This window comes from Eleginops maclovinus, chromosome 16 (genome assembly GCF_036324505.1).
Source record: "Eleginops maclovinus isolate JMC-PN-2008 ecotype Puerto Natales chromosome 16, JC_Emac_rtc_rv5, whole genome shotgun sequence".
Taxonomy (NCBI): Eukaryota; Metazoa; Chordata; class Actinopteri; order Perciformes; family Eleginopidae; genus Eleginops; species Eleginops maclovinus.
Genome location: NC_086364.1, coordinates 22,892,963 through 22,910,979, shown reverse-complemented (window position 1 = coordinate 22,910,979; position 18,017 = coordinate 22,892,963). Strand labels below are relative to the sequence as shown.

The window sequence follows — 18,017 nt, the reverse complement described above, 5'->3', positions numbered from 1 at the left end:
CAGATCAAAGAGGAGGAACCGAGCCATGCTTCAGTTTCTCTCCTCAGCTTCTCGCAGCGGGAAGGCTCAGCATCACCGCTTATCCAAATAGCAGAAGGCAGGAAATCAGCGCATCACCCTTTATCTAAGAACAGCGGTGTATGGAATAGAGCCATGGCATTAACATCATAAACCCATAACAAACCCGACTGAGAGATTAGGGTTGTACAGTAATATCTAATATGTATCCCAAATCTGCATGACGTCTATAATTACACAGATGCTTATCGGTCCCTTTGTCTCCGCCGGGAAACAAAGCCCCACTTCTCCTCTGTTTCTCTTGCAAGTTGACATATCAGCAGCATTTAATGAATATGTTAAAATACTTATTTGAATACATGTCTCCATGCTCTAATGTCAGAAAGCTCTTTATGTTTCTCACACTGCCTGTGCTGCAGCTCCTCTTTTCACCCTCTGTCTGAAACCAGAGCCCAGTCTGCTCTGATTGGTTAGCTGGCCGGCTCTGTTGTGATTGGTCAACTGCTTAGAAATGTCCCGCCCCCTTAGCCTATCGTGTACAATGTGTTGGAGCTCCAGCCAATAGGAGCGAGAGTATTCCCTAGTGATGTCACTATGTTCCGGAAGTAAACAAAAGGAGTCCAATGGAGGCGTTTCAAACAGGGGGAAGAGTGTGGAGGAGGGAACTTTGAGATTTCTGCCTCTGCAGACCATTTACATGCACAGAAATCTATTTAACACACTACAGAGAAGGGAAACCCCCACAAAAGCAGAATATAATCGAGCAACACACACTTGGAAAATATAAGAGCAATTTGAGTAAAGAAAGTCAAATTGGAAAACTTCTGGGAAAATAAACTTCTAAAGCTCAAATAGAATTGTGAGACATTGAGTGTGAATCAGTCAACACATCTTTTAGTGAGATTTTTACTCCACATTTCAGAGATTCCAGATAAAAATAAGTGTCTCTGAGCTTGGATTGAGATTTGAAAGCTCAATTTGGGGTTGTAATGAAGGAGCAGCACATCATGGGACGTCCTTGAGCTGGAGTTTCTTTTTTATCAAGTTGAAAAGTTATATACAAGTGTGTAAGATAGTACAAAGGCACTGGTGTGCTGCTGGTCTGTGTGAAGTGATGGTTAATATTTCATGTCGAAAAGTCAATCAAACAACAAAGACAAAGATACAAAGAAAAACAAAAAGAGAAGGAGAACAAGACCCAAAACCAACAAACAAAAGAAAATAAACCACAAATAGACTCAGACGTCAACGAAACAAATCAAAACTAAACGGACAAATAGAGGCAAATTCACCAAAGACAGATGGCAGAACCACCACCGAGATGCTACACTTCCACAAACACACACAAAACAACAACAATGTGTTGTAAAAAACCATAAAGTGATGCAAAATCTGCTGGAAAAGTATATCAACAATCACAAAAAATACACAAAACAACAAAAAAGTGACATAAAACAAACAGTAAGTGGAAATAAACAACCATAAAGTCTGATAAATCAGCCCCAAAACAATACAAAACAACTGAAACATGATGGAAGACCACAACAAATTGATATCAACCATCACAATCATACACTAAACAACAACAAAGACACTAAACAACAACAAAGTGTCATAAACAAACATAAAGTGGAGATGAATAACGATAAAGAGACACAAAACCACCGCAAAGACACACTCAAAAGCAAAACAACAACAAAAGCCTTGTTGATTGTAGTGGTTGTGTGTCTTCTTCAGTGTGTGTGTGTGTGTCTCTCTGTGATCCTCTTCTATGTATGGGGGGGGGGTCCACACACAGCTCCTCAGCAGGTTTGAAAAGGGCAGACAGACTCAGAGCTATAACAGATGAGCTGCGGAGAGAAGATGAACACAGCGTTCCTTCTGACGGAAACAAAGATGGAGGATACATAAACTCACACTGCTTACCACTCTCTTCAGATTTTGTTCGTGTCTCCCCATACATAAACATTTTCAATCCCGCTGTTCCTGTCCCGTGGTGGAGGGTACTTACGCGATGAAACAAACAAACCTTGGCTTTTACACAACATAAGACACAAAGGGGTCCTTACTGTTATGAACATTTATCATTTCTTCGCACGTCCGGGAGTCTTTTCACTGATTTGATTTCCCCAATGCAGCTTCCAGAGTATGATTTTTTTTTGCAACTCAGTGTGATTCATTTCCATCACCTCACACACAAGCCGTCCCTTTTATCCTCTCAATTCACAACCCATTCAAGCCAATTTCGGATGATTGATGTAGAGATAAATTAGGCCTGCAAAATATTCATCGCTCACTGCCAAGACATTAAAATATCATTTGTCACTGTCAAAATAAAAAAGCAGAGACCATCAACTTTCATTGTGTATTTTTGATATATAAAAGGCGTCAAATATACCAAAAGTATTTTTTAAATAAGTATATCCCCTTCATGTTCATGTTTCATAGAGGCATGGCTCCTACTGATATGTGACATAAATGAACACTTTGTTTTGATTCATTTATGCACTTCTTTCTAAATATATTTAGTGAGTTTTGTGCTTTTTTTATGGATTTATTCAATTCACTTTATTCAGTGTTTTTATACTTTTTATATTATTTAATTCGGCATTAATTGACCTTTATTTTTCTTTGCAGATAAAATATATTTCTGTAATGAATCCATAAATAAAGACATAAAAAATGACTTACATTTAATAATAAATACATACAAATAAGTCATAAATGCATATAAAGAATGTAAAGAATGAATTCCATTAGTGAAATACATTTAAGCCAAGCAATTAAAAATCAGTTGTCAATTTCCACATAATGGAAACAAAGCAGAGACATTTCTGTCTGTGTAATTAATTATAAAAGCCATATAAATATGAAATTGGCTTCATTAACCCTTAAACTAAAATTAAAAAGCAATCATTTCAGTCTGGTGGGGGTGCCTTCATGACCGAACAGATAAAGGAGGGCTCTCATAGGAGACACAAGCAGGTGTCCCCCTTCTCTTTCAGTGGGTGACGTAAAGGCCTACGGATGTTAATATAGCAATAATAATTACACCAATCTCAACCCAAGCAAGAACAGCAATTACCCCTTTGGTGTGCTTCTGCCGACACTCTTTCCTATTACTTTTGATCGCAGTGTTAATCAGCTTGTATGAGGCTAGCAGACAAAGAGCAGCTTCCCTTCCCTTTGTTCCCAGGTGTTGGAGAACGTCTTACACAAACATCCATTAATATGTATTAAATCGTATTTGTAAGGTTTTGTATGCATATAAACACTGGTTAAGGAATGTTTTGACATTTGGAATTGTTCTGTTATGGTTGAGGTTAAAAAAAACACTAAAATAGTGAGAAATTAAACACTCTTATATAGGTGGCTAAAACGTTAGCTGGTTAGCTTAGCCTAGCACAATGACTGGAAATGTACGGAAACAGCTAGCCTAGCTCTGTCAAAAGGTGATCATGTCCTCCTTCACAGAGAGTAAAGTGGACTGTAGTATCTTAACTTGTTAGTACAGTAAATATTCTGGCACATTAGCCCTTAGGAATAGCAAATAGTGTTGTTTTTACACTTTGTTTGTTTACAGATTCGCTAAAAAAGCCATCATTAGTTGATTAAATCTTACTGAACAAAGCTAACCGACTGATAGCTCTAACTCTTACGTCTGCAAGGAGAGAAGCTAGAGCTAACAGCTAGTTAGCTTAGATAAGGTCTGGAAACGCTGGAAATGTATAAGGTAACACTTCTTTCATTATTCTGACACATCATTCCACTAAAATAGCAAATACTGTTCTTGCTCTTCGTTTTTCGTATGGATTGATCAAAAAACACATAACCTGTTAATGAAATGTTGCTGAGTAAAGCTAACCGACGGCTAGCTGTAGTTTTACATTTTCCGCATTGCATTTTGGGAAACAAACTAAGTGAAGAATGTGTTAAAGAGTTTAATGTGAATATTTTATCCTTCTACGGACATCCAATAATAACATTTTGTAATTCATCAGAGAATTAAAGAGGTGTTGTTAGGTTCTTACCCTTGATAGAGCTAGGCTAGTTTAGCTCGTTAGCCATGCTAGTTGGCTGCTAGCTGTAGCTTAAGTAGGCTATCGATTTTCTCATCTAACTCTCAAGATGATAACAAGCATTTCTATCAAGTGTCTATTCCTGATGTATATATTAACACACAGTACTACAACTATAGTAATTAAATAGGCAGATTTAAGAAACGAATCCTAATACATGAACCATTACATTGTGCTTTAGCTATTGAGAAAACCACAAGCATGTATTTGTAATTTATTCAAACCCTGTGCTTGTGAGTGTTGAACTAAATAATTAATTGGCACAACACATTAATTGACACAGAAATGAATGTTAAGTGTGATAAACAGATGGGGAACTGCTGAGGTTAAGCTTTTTACCCTTAAGCTTTTTACCCTATCTAAAGAGAGCTGCTCATGCATTTAGCACTATCAGCAACAACACGTGTGAGCGGAGGTACCAGCATTATGATTCTGTGCGTGATGCTGCAGGCAGAAGCATCCTCCACATCCAGGCTGATCAGGTTCTCTAGTTTTCCTCCACTTTGCCTGAACCTCTGGAAACGTGGATTCAGAATCAGATTCGGTTTTATCAGCAGGTAGATTTACACAAACGAGGAATTTGCTTTGGTATGTGGTGCATACACAGACACAGCAAGAAGAATACGTAGCGAAACAACATACTAAATATTCTGACTCAGTAACCCACACAAATGTGAAAGCAGCGTGGAGTGGACGTCAGATTGACAGCATGATAGACAGTTATGTGCATTCCATTTTCTATCTAAACATCAATCAAAGTATACAGAGGCAAAACCTAAAAATACCCCAAAAATAAATCAATAAATGACTCAATAAATAAATGTTACATAATAATGAAAGTATAGGCATTAGTCACGTGATGAAATGTGAAATAAATGGACATTTCTTAATTGATTCCTTACCTTTTTTATTTCTAAAATAGTTTTAAATGAATAAAATCTGAATTATTATTATTTTAAAAAATGTATTAATTATTATTAAATGTATGTATTAATCCATTTATTTCTGCATTTGTTTCCCTCTTAAATTCTCTGCTTAAAAACAAGTTCAGGGAAATAATTAGTGGTGAATAGGGGAAAATATTTCTGTATCAATGAAATATCAATTAATGTCACAATTTATTTATGCCTGCCACGGGTCCAATTAGCAAACATTTAAAGGATTCTTTGGGTTTCTCTGTAGAATTGTACCTGTGATAAAAAAGATAATGTAAAGTATTTCTAGGCAGCACTTATATACTGACATCAAAGGGGGGATTAGCTCCCTCTTAGCTCACATTATTCGGAAAGTTTATCTGAAATGTCTCACTGGAGAGCAGCTTGTATTCTACCTTTGATAAGCAGCACACTTTTCCACTGTCCTGCTGTGAGTCTGTCCCTATTTAACAATATACAAATAAAGCAGAACAACCAAAGATTTGTTTTTAACTTCCCATAAAAGATGATGAGCCCTCTAGGAACATATGTGTTACACATTAACTGGGAAAGACATTTCTTCCCGCCCATACAGAAGAACATCTGATTAGATTTAAAGCTCACCTATTATGCAATCCTCTTTTTCATGTCTTTTATACAGAAATATGTGTCCCCCCTGTGCTCAGAGACTCTGAAAACTTCAGGAACAAAGACCACCTCTCTTTTTGTCCTGATCCATCTCTATAAAAACCTGTCTGATGATCAGATTTTGGCCACTTTGTGATAACATAAGAAGTTGCAGCAGCATAATACAATACAAGGCATAGCAAATAATCAGTAATAAGAAGAAGAAATAAACAATGCTAAAGTGTAGACATCTCAAAGACGAAATATAAATACAAATAAACTGGCATTAAAGAAAAGATATTTGACTATGAAGATAAATAATCTATAAACTGTCAGACAAGTAAACACTATTGAACCTGATCACCTGCATCTCACCGATCAGCTCTCAGAGGGGGCGTGGCCAGCTCATTAGCATTTAAAGCTACAGACACAGAACAGGGCTGAAACAGAGGGGATTATGTGGTGCTACTATTATCTGCCAATCAGAGACATGTCCTGTATGTATCTGAGACCTGGAATATGTTGTAGAAAATAGTTTAATAGGGGACCTTTAAAGACAGCATATGCATACTAAAATGATCTTCCTAAAAACACAGTATAGTGTTTCTCAGTAAGAGCATTGCACCTTTAGCCCAACATGACCTTCTCATCATCCGCAGCCTCCTGTTGTTTACCTGTGTGTCAGCCACTGCCTACAGACCATTAACTTAGAGTAAACTGTTCTTGCATCCTAATGGTGTTTACTTGGTGAGCTCAATAAGAAGGGATACTGGAACAGACCCACGTCCAAGTAGCCGGTGGCTAGCTTACCAAATAACTTTTCCAGCCAATGGGATACATGATTCTTCTAACTAGCATGACAAAGGGTGTCGGTGTTTGGCCAATGAAACATAGCTAACCATGAGCGATGCAACACCAGGGCCGCCTGTAAGATAAGCTAAGCTAACTCTGCGGCGTGCCTGGAAAACTTCCCTAATTTAAAAACCACTAAGCGTTAAAATGCTAGTGGTGTAAACACAAAACTCCTCCGGGGCTCTGAGCTCCCTGTAGTCAAAAACGTTTTGTTATTGGCTAACGTGTGTGTGGAGATCATCACCGTCTTTACTGAAACACAAGTGTGCACACTCTTAGGTCTTTGATCTGCTGAGGATCCAGGGAAGTATTTCAAGTCAGGTCATTTTGGGTTTCCTGAGCCACTGGGTAACTTTAATAGGACGTAACAGAGCCCGCCTCCAACGCTGTATCTAGGTCTCTTCATACATCCTGGTAGCACAGCTAAGCTAACAGCTAACTAGCTAAACACAGCTACTGTTAGCAGTGAGAGGTTTCTGTACGTCAGGCAACTCCATAAATCACGGGGACTGGAAGCTGATGGAGTGCAAACCTAAAAATATTTATGATCCAATTTCATTTAAATCCACTTAGTGCCGGTAGATTATACGACCCACCACAACCGTCAGAGCGTAAAGACATACTGACAGAGGCATCTTTCTTACTATTACAATTTAGCGCTCCAATGATTATGAAGCTCTTCTTCTAACCTAGTTACATTAAAGTTGTAATGTGTTTTATTAGCAGGGATGTTCTGATAGTTCTTCATGAATGGATGGATGGAGTTCATTCAGAAACGCTTTGCTCGATGCCTCAGTAGTCTGGCCTCACACCAGCCCTCATCAGAGCTGAAACTCTGTTTGATATGTTGCTTGACTTTAGCATAAAAATCCAATTTACCCAGAGACACACCCGTCCTAAATACTAAAAGAAACCACCACTGCTGCATGTTGAGGACGAGACATAAGAGTCATGGGACTCTGCGGTCATAAATCACTCCGTACACTGTGTCGTGAGAAAAAGCTGTGTTTAATTTGCAATCCATAAAAACTTGCAGTACATTAAGCAGATATTACAGTCAGTCATGACTTCTGTGTGTTGTGACAAATTCACTTACAGTATGCTTAAAGTTACGGTGCCTGACAGGAGCAAACGTGCAAATAACAGAAGGAGAATCGTGCTGCAGCTTCAGAGAGGATGCAGATACAGAAACACAAATCAGAACTCTGCAGCAGCTCTTCAACACATGCAGCATCTAGAGGACATTCAGCAGAGGAGACATGAGCAGTTTACTAAAAGCTGCAGAAACCAAACGCTGCAAGAAGCTCCAACACAACGGAGACCTGGAGACCAGGGGACACTAAAGACAGACGCACACAGCTGGAGACCAGGGGACACTAAATAGAGATGCACACAGCTGGAGACCAGGGGACACTAAAGAGAGACGCACACAGCTGGAGACCAGGGGACACTAAAGAGAGACGCACACAGCTGGAGACCAGGGGACACTAAAGAGAGACGCACACAGCTGGAGACCAGGGGACACTAAAGAGAGACGCACACAGCTGGAGACCAGGGGACACTAAAGCTGTGACCAGGGGACACTAAAGAGAGACGCAGACAGCTGGAGACCAGGGACACTAAAGAGAGACGCACACAGCTGGAGACCGGGGGACACTTAAGAGAGACGCACACAGCTGGAGACCAGGGGACACTAAAGAGAGACGCACACAGCTGGAGACCAGGGGACACTTAAGAGAGACGCACACAGCTGGAGACCAGGGGACACTAAAGAGAGACGCACACAGCTGGAAACCAGGGGACACTAAAGAGAGACGCACACAGCTGGAGACCAGGGGACACTTAAGAGAGACGCACACAGCTGGAGACCAGGGGACACTAAAGAGAGACGCACACAGCTGGAGACCAGGGGACACTAAAGAGAGACGCACACAGCCGGAGACCAGGGGACACTAAAGAGAGACGCACACAGCCGGAGACCAGGGGACACTAAAGAGAGATGCACACAGCCGGGAGACCAGGGGACACTAAAGAGAGACGCACACAGCTGGAGACCAGGGGACACTAAATAGAGACGCACACAGCTGGAGACCAGGGGACACTAAAGAGAGACGCACACAGCTGGAGACCAGGGACACTAAAGACAGACGCACACAGCTGGAGACCAGGGGACACTAAAGACAGACGCACACAGCTGGAGACCAGGGGACACTAAATAGAGATGCACACAGCTGGAGACCAGGGGACACTAAAGAGAGACGCACACAGCTGGAGACCAGGGGACACTAAAGAGAGACGCACACAGCTGGAGACCAGGGGACACTAAAGAGAGACGCACACAGCTGGAGACCAGGGGACACTAAAGAGAGACGCACACAGCTGGAGACCAGGGGACACTAAAGCTGTGACCAGGGGACACTAAAGAGAGACGCAGACAGCTGGAGACCAGGGGACACTAAAGAGAGACGCACACAGCTGGAGACCGGGGGACACTTAAGAGAGACGCACACAGCTGGAGACCAGGGGACACTAAAGAGAGACGCACACAGCTGGAGACCAGGGGACACTTAAGAGAGACGCACACAGCTGGAGACCAGGGGACACTAAAGAGAGACGCACACAGCTGGAGACCAGGGGACACTAAAGAGAGACGCACACAGCCGGAGACCAGGGGACACTAAAGAGAGACGCACACAGCTGGAGACCAGGGGACACTAAAGAGAGATGCACACAGCCGGAGACCAGGGGACACTAAAGAGAGACGCACACAGCTGGAGACCAGGGGACACTAAAGAGAGACGCACACAGCTGGAGACCAGGGGACACTAAAGAGAGACGCACACAGCTGGAGACCAGGGGACACCAAAGAGAGACTCACACAGCTGGAGACCAGGGGACACTAAAGAGAGATGCACACAGCCGGAGACCAGGGGACACTAAAGAGAGACGCACACAGCCGGAGACCAGGGGACACTAAAGAGAGACGCACACAGCTGAGACCAGGGGACACTAAATAGAGACGCACACAGCTGGAGACCAGGGGACACTAAAGAGAGACGCACACAGCTGGAGACCAGGGGACACTTAAGAGAGACGCACACAGCTGGAGACCAGGGGACACTAAAGAGAGACGCACACAGCTGGAAACCAGGGGACACTAAAGAGAGACGCACACAGCTGGAGACCAGGGGACACTTAAGAGAGACGCACACAGCTGGAGACCAGGGGACACTAAAGAGAGACGCACACAGCTGGAGACCAGGGGACACTAAAGAGAGACGCACACAGCCGGAGACCAGGGGACACTAAAGAGAGACGCACACAGCTGGAGACCAGGGGACACTAAAGAGAGATGCACACAGCCGGAGACCAGGGGACACTAAAGAGAGACGCACACAGCTGGAGACCAGGGGACACTAAAGAGAGACGCACACAGCTGGAGACCAGGGGACACTAAAGAGAGACGCACACAGCTGGAGACCAGGGGACACCAAAGAGAGACTCACACAGCTGGAGACCAGGGGACACTAAAGAGAGATGCACACAGCCGGAGACCAGGGGACACTAAAGAGAGACGCACACAGCCGGAGACCAGGGGACACTAAAGAGAGACGCACACAGCTGGAGACCAGGGGACACTAAATAGAGACGCACACAGCTGGAGACCAGGGGACACTAAAGAGAGACGCACACAGCTGGAGACCAGGGGACACTAAAGAGAGACGCACACAGCTGGAGACCAGGGGACACTAAAGAGAGACGCACACAGCTGGAGACCAGGGGACACCAAAGAGAGACGCACACAGCTGGAGACCAGGGGACACTAAAGAGAGACGCACACAGCTGGAGACCAGGGGACACTAAATAGAGACGCACACAGCTGGAGACCAGGGGACACTAAAGAGGGACACACACAGCTGGAGACCAGGGGACACTAAAGAGAGACGCACACAGCTGGAGACCAGGGGACACTAAAGAGAGACGCACACAGCTGGGACCGGAGCCCTGTGTGACGTTCAGGATCATAAAGCTGGACGACTGTCTCTGTTGTTTGAAACTTACCTGAAATGTTTTAAGAGCCACCTATGGTCCAATGTGATCACAAAAAAACTAACAAAGAATGATGCAGACAGATAGGCCTACAGAACATTTGGGGACAAAAGGAGAAAAAAGGACAAAACAAAAAAGGAAAAAATTGACAAAAAAAAAATTGACAAAAAGCAGAATAACCGCAGTGGTCCAGATTTATGATCCTGAACGCCACCAAGCGCTCCGGTCCCAGCTGTGTGCGTCACTTTTTGGTGTCCCCCTGGTCTCCGAGCTTTTGAGCGTTTCGTCTTTGCAGCGCTTTTAGTAAAGCCATGTTTCCTCAAGTTGCCGGAGATGTTTTTCATGTGTTTTGGAACATGTGTGTTTCTGAAGCTGCAGCATGTTCCTCCTGATGGAAATGTTCTGGGTGGTTGTAGCTCGTCTTCCCCTGTGGGCCGCCGTATAAAGGTCATACCTGAAACATTATCGGGTACTTAAATGACATAATTACACATCAGGTACAAAAACCTTTAAAAAAGTGAATAATAAAATATAAATCTAGCCACATTTCCCCCGCAGCAACATCCTTCATTTACTAGCATTGCAGTTTGGCAATCAAACAGTGACATTAAACAGTTACAGTGTCGGCAAACAATCTGCCCCCCCCCCCCCGCCTGTGATGGATGCATGGAAACAGAAACGGTGGTGATGACTTCATTACAGATAATGTGAAGGTGACCCCCTGGGGCTGCAGAGAAATAATAATAGAGCTTCTGTTTAATCCCATATGAGAAAACGGACCTTTGCTTCTGTAGGCATCTTATCGGGATCAACCCCAACTTCAGCGGGGGAGAGATACACATTACAACATCCTGCTCCCGTTGCTCTGGGGCGGTTTGAATGTGTCTGTTTTTGGTGCAAACGTTTCACACATACTGTTTGAAGATAAGCCAGAACTCTTAATCCATCCACAGAAAAACACGCTGAATAATAAGCACAGGAAAATGTTGTTTGAAGGAGAATGGGGTTTACAGATTTCATGTGCACCCGCAGTCGTCTCCCACTGATTAGTTATCTGTTGGTTTGCAATTCGGAGAGTTTCTTTACCAGCCGGTTATCTCCAGCTGCAAGAACGGTAAATTAAAAGAAGTGCAGAGTGTTGGTAACATCAAGTGCTTTTTGACTGTTTTGCTTCTGTTTAATAGTTTCTTTTTGGCAGGTGAGCTTGACATTTAATATAAAGAGGCCCAATTCTACTTATTTTCAGGGGTATATCAGTATGTAGTGTCTCTACTGGGACATGTCTCCATGCTTTCATGTCCATAAAGGTGCTCATACTGCACAAAAACCTTTACAACACACTGCAGGAAACCCAAAAAGCAGAATAGGGCCTCTTTAAAGTAGGTTAGTAAACTGTTGGCTTGCAAGTTGCAGATGAATTCTTCCATAAATAAATATATAATAAAACAAAGACCAGAAAGTGCTTTTGCCAGTTAGGCTGCAGTGTAATTGCTCCTTCATTAGCAGGAAAGCTCTGATTATGTAGCAGACTTTTGAATTAAAGGAAGTGCATGCTGATACAAAATGAACATGATAGATTTGGGGCTCTCTGCTGGAACTGCTACCTCCACGACCCGACTCGGATAAGCGGACGGGTGATGGAAGATGACAAAGCAAATGATGTGCGTTGGCTTAGCAGCAAATTTACAGTGCAGGCATTAGTACCTTTTGCAGTGTTTCCCAATCCTACATGTCTCAGCCCGTGCAACACAAAGGCTAATGGGCCACAAACATGCAAATTCACCAAATCACACGCCTTTCAAATACACTCAAAATGAAACCACGATTTACCAGAAGACTGCTTTTTAAAACCAACAAAGAAAGGGTTGAATAAACCACATTACAGCAGTATTCCTCCTCAGTCAATTCAGCTCTGCATAGATTTAGTTTAAGACACACACAGGTAAGAACTTAGAACAGTACTATAAGAGGAGAAGTGTTTCCAGCAGCGCCTCCTGCTGTGCCGGGGGGAGTCCGACAGTCACTCAGGCTGTCACAGAGGCACTTAGAAAAAAAACACAGAGGCATCAGTCACAGAGCTAATCACAAGAGATGTCAGCAGCAGACAGTTTAATGGAATACAATGACACGCCTGTGGTGTTAAAAGTGCCCAAAAAAGACTCTTTGTACGGAACGTATAGCCTGCTGACTCAGGATGAATCACAGACTGAGCAGTTTAATGTAGAAACCAGGAGGGGGAAGAAGTATTTAGATCCTTAAGGTAAGTAAAAGTACTAATACAACACTGTGGAAATACTGTGTTAAAGTCCTGCATTGAAGTAGACCACTCAAAATATTCAAAATATTGGAAATTCATAAGGGTTCAAAATGCCAATTATATTTCTCTCAATATATATATATATATAAACTATTGGAGAACTTAATTTATCGCAAAACATCTTATTTTATGTTTTCAAATGTCCCTTGGATTTGTAGTGGAGTAGAAATGGCAGTAAAAATTCCGCTGGTAGGAACTAGTTTCTTGTAACCGAACTACCCCCACTGAACTAATTACTGATGGACGAGTGTAAGACCTAATGGAGAGATAAAGACTTCGCTTTACACTGAGAGCTAAGTTAAGAGGTTCAGCATTGAGGCCTTAGACCTGGAAGTAAATCCAGCTGATTAAAAGGTGTAGGTATCCTAACCGGTTCAGATCATTTCCCGCTATATTCCAAAAGCCAATGGTAAAACTCTGTTGGCTTTTTGTGGAGAGATGCTAACTTCCGGATAGGTGTATTGTATTCATCTTGAAACGATTCTTATATTTACAGGCACAGTTACTCATTACGTGGCCAACAGAGATTATCTTCTGCAAGAATCCAAAGGAAAAACCCCGTTGGATTTAATAGATTCCCGATAAATTCCTGAGAAAATCCGTTTTCTTTGTTTCTAATTCAAAGCTAATGCCAAAGCAGACACTCTGTAGGGTTCTGTCTCTCACCTAAACAGGGTCCAGGTGGTGGCTTACCCAGGGAGGGTGTGCTGAGTCGTGTCCGCTGCAGAGTGGCGTAGACGGGCTTCTCCGTCACCAGGACTCGGTGGGACGGGGGGGCCACTATTTCCCCGTTCCTCTGCAGGGAAGCACACCGGCGGAAAGTCAAATCCATCCTGCTCTGGATGTTGCTGGAGCTGTGCGCCCGCTTAATGTCCACCGGGTCGAGAGCCCCAGCCTTCCCGTTCCCGACTTTACCGGGATGGGCGTCCCCGTTGGCCTTCCTGTCCTCCGGCCCCAGCGTCCCGTTGGACAGGGACAGTTTGGCTAAGTGACTGCTCGCCAACCGGCCCAGGTGTCCGTTCATCCGCCCCTTGAGCGGCGACCCGGGGACGTCCTTCTTCATGAAGCCGGGTTTGAAGAAGGACAGGAGGCTCTCGTGGCTGCGGCCCTCCCGCCGGTCCTCGGGTTGAGTCTGTGGGAAGTCTTTATGAGCCCTGCAGGCCACTGTCCCCGGCTTAGTCCTTCTTAGCGTGGAGTCCCTGCTGGGTGGTGCACTGTGGCTGATCTGACCCTCTAGGATAGCCCCTCTCTGCAGGTCCAGGGTCCTGCTGTGGTCCTGTCTTAGTCTTTTCGATGACCTTTGCCTCAGAGACGCATCGTCCCGGGTTCTGCTCTGTCCCTCCGGTACTTTAGGAGAGTCAGACCCGGGTTTTTCTGAGTAACTCAAACTGCTGCCGCTCGGTGAGCTGAGGTCCGCCTCCAAGGCTCGTCCCTTCCTCAGCGGCGGGGTGGCCACCAGCGTTACGATGGGGTCTTTGGTACAGCGGGGGCGGCGCCCAGACTCCAGGTACTCCACCAGCTCTCCAGACTTGGCCGCTGCCGGGGGTCTGACGCGGTCCTTGGAGCCGAAAGAAGACCACCGCAGAGGCAGGACTTTGCTCAGAGCCTCCTTGGGTTTGGTCGGTGATCTCATGCTGACGCTGCGGCCCTGAGTCCCGCGGGCGAACGTCTTGGCTTCAAACCCATCTGGAGGGAAAGAAAAGACATGTTGCATCTTCTAAGGACACAATTAATCGAAGATGTATTCAAAAAGCCGACTATCAGACAAGACAGGCTACCAGTGTACCTTTGGAGACCCTAGAAACCACTAATAACCCAAAATGCTGGGAGAGCAATACCCTGGTTTGGGTACTATGAGGTCTTTAAGATCAAATGGAGCCTTATCTACACACTACCACTCCAGATACCCACTTGTCTCCTCTGTTTTGGGGGGTTCTTCTCCGAACACTGGTAGCTCCGGAGACTCGGGCCTGTTTGGTTTCCGGCAGTCCAGGATGGGGCCCTCCTGACACCACACTACCCCGTTTACTGCCCCCCTCCGCCAGCCGAACCAGCCAGTGGTCAGAGGTGGATGAGCTGGTGGAACCTGCAAGACGGGAAGGTCATTTTATGCGTCTGTGTGCAAGGGGGATCAGTATTTAAAGGGTCCGCTGAGACCATGCACACAGATGCTTCTCTGGACCCTGTGGATAGAGACTTTTGCTGGAAGCTGAAAAACATCCCCTTCATGTGATGGCGTGTTCTGAGATCAGACGGAAAATCCTCAAACTATCGGGGTGTGAAAAATAACAACGGCGATAATGAAATGGATTACCTGAGTACTTCTACTTTTAACTCCAGATCTGAGTACTTCTACTTTTACTCCAGGATCTGAGTACTTCTACTTTTACTCCAGGATCTGAGTACCTCTACTTTTAACTGAGTACTTCTACTTTTACTCCAGGATCTGAGTACTTCTACTTTTACTCCAGGATCTGAGTACCTCTACTTTTACTCCAGGATCTGAGTACCTCTACTTTTACTCCAGGATCTGAGTACTTCTACTTTTACTCCAGGATCTGAGTACCTCTACTTTTACTCAGGATCTGAGTACTTCTACTTTTACTCCAGGATCTGAGTACTTCTACTTTTACTCCAGGATCTGAGTACCTCTACTTTTACTCCAGGATCTGAGTACCTCTACTTTTACTCCAGGATCTGAGTACTTCTACTTTTACTCCAGGATCTGAGTACTTCTACTTTTACTCCAGGATCTGAGTGCTCCCCTCCCCTGATTATGGGATGGTGCAGTGACAGTCTGGGATAAAGTGAGGCAGACTCCTCCTGAAGACTCTCTGCTGCAGACGGAGGGGAAGCACTGACCAGTGACGGAGGAGCTGGCGGACCACGGGGGGATGGTGTTTCTCCTCTGGTAGAAGAGGATGTAGGCTCCACGCGTGCACACCTCCGCCTCTGGCACCGCCTCCGCACTGCTGTCATCATAGCCGTACCACTGGCCGTCCACCGAGTTCCTGCAGAACGCTGCATCACGACAAAGGGGAGGAGAACCCACGTGTGAGACTGGAGGACAGAGGATATGCTACTCTAACCCCCCTTTGAAGACGCTATGGAGTACATTAATGCACATCATGTGATCAAAGCCTGTTCCTTGGGAGCGTCCGTCTGTTTGAAGCTTCTCTGTGTCTGCACAGCCCTCGACTTTGTTTCTGTGTATTCATATTCCTTCTCTGTTGTTGTATTCAGGGTTTGACTAGAAAAATATTCGACATTTGAAAAAAATCAGATCAGAAATTTGAAAACAAGTCCGATGTTTTAGGAAAAAGGAGATTTAGAAAAAATAATCTGGCATTTTTAAAAGTTGAGATTTCGAAAATAAATCTGAAATTAAAAAAGAAATCAGATTTTTTAGGAAAAAAGTCTGACTTTGAGGGAATACTCGGACATTCAAAAAAGAAGACATTTTTTAAAAGAAATCTGAAGTTTGATAGAAAATAGAAAACATTGGGAGACAGGAGATGATTAGTGGCACATGAAGAAGGAGTTTTTGTGGAGGGAGCCAGGGAGATGCTAACTAAAGTGAGTAAGCCTGACCTGTGTAGTGTCCCCCGTGCATCCCTCCGTGGTGGTTGCACACGGCGTACAGATCGTACAGGAAGTCAGGTGGAGTCGGGTCCGGTCGGCGGGACGGTTTCCACCCCGGCTGCTGCTGCTGCTGGTTTGGGTTCGTCTGGTGGTGCTGGGTGGGGTGTTTCCGGGTCACCATGTGCGGCGTCATGTCGAGGCCGGTCAGGGGGAATTGCACGAAGGTGGTGAGCTTGTTCCTGCGGTCCCCCACCTGTCTGAAGCGCTTCAGGTGGAGGATGAGGATGTCCGGCAGCGTCCACAGGTTCATCTTCACCGTGCCCTGCTGCAGCTGCTGGCAGTGGGGGCACTTCCAGGCGTCATCGGGCGCCAACTGGAGGAGGGGGAGAACAACATCAGAAGATGAGTGCACAGCCTCGGAGCCTTACTCCAGATAAAGCTGTAGAAGTAAGAGGACATATTGAGACCCAAGGGGCATTAGTGACATGTCTTCATGCTCTAATGTTCAAAAACTCCTCGATTCAGTTTAAACAGGAAGTGAAGCTTCTCCTTTTCCCCTCCCTCTGAGACTTTAAACTCCCCAAGCAATCATTGGCACACTGAACAAAGACATACCTGCTGTTGTTGGAGATGCATTCATGTTGATTTTCTTCACTTTTTCCAACAAAACAGAACCAAAGTCAAGCCGGCAAAAACTGTGGGGTGCTTTCAGAAAATCCATTCTGTCAACAAACTCATCAATCCTTTTATTCCCACTCCTTTATGCACACCCTAAGAAGCACAATGACCTCAAAGTAGGCTTCATCTATAAAGCCTCACCTCCTGATTGACAGCACACAGCGCTTCATTATCTTGGGACTGTTTGGTGATGCTAATGATGTTTCGTCGCTCGGTTTCAAAGTGTTCCTCCGTTCGCCTCATGAAGGTCGAAAGCATTTTCAGTACGGGCCAAAAATCAGATGCAATGAACTGCAATTGAGATTAGAGCTGCTAACAAGATTGTTTTCCTCAGGTTTATTTCAACGACAGGAGGAGGGATGCTGCTGTAAGATTGTATGGAGCTGCTTTATACAGGTGCTAACTTAAAGTAAGCCCCGCCCACTTCCAGGTGAAAATCCTGCATTAAATAAAAGTGTCTCACGTCTTAAAGCTGCTGAGTCATATATTGCACCTCAAACAACAAATAGATCCAGAGCTCCGGTTCCTTTACTTCCTCTCCAGGAGAAAGGAGAGTAAAAGAAAGGATCAGAAATCTCAGTCTCAGTGTCAGCCTGCTGCCTGCCACTCGTCCCCCGGCAGACCCACCGGACATCCATCCCCTATTTATTCTCCGTAAGCTGTCTCTGCCGTCTGACCAGACATCTGACCCCATCTCCATATTTCTGGACTCATTAAACCCTTTCTGACCATCAGAGAGATTGTTTCCTGGCATCACTTTAACATTTCACGGTTCAGAGGTGGAAGAAGTATTGGATCCTTTAAGTATTCTAATTTCCTAAAGTCTTATTTTTGGTTCCATGTTTATTACTGTATTTATATAATAGCAAGTTTAAGGCATTCTGTTTTTCCTCAATCATT

At 44.5% G+C, this 18,017-nt stretch overlaps 1 protein-coding gene across 1 annotated transcript in view; it reads right to left on the bottom strand.

Annotated features, from left to right (window-relative positions):
- Positions 1-9,599: 9,599 nt before the first annotated feature.
- Positions 9,600-18,017, bottom strand: part of usp43b (ubiquitin specific peptidase 43b) — a 63,608-nt gene continuing 55,190 nt past the window's right edge. The window contains 6 exon segments of the mRNA XM_063902965.1: positions 9,600-12,583; positions 13,551-14,543; positions 14,769-14,827; positions 14,829-14,943; positions 15,720-15,878; positions 16,449-16,812. Of these exon segments, the coding sequence (XP_063759035.1) occupies positions 12,573-12,583; positions 13,551-14,543; positions 14,769-14,827; positions 14,829-14,943; positions 15,720-15,878; positions 16,449-16,812 (1,701 nt within the window). The 3' untranslated portion in view covers positions 9,600-12,572.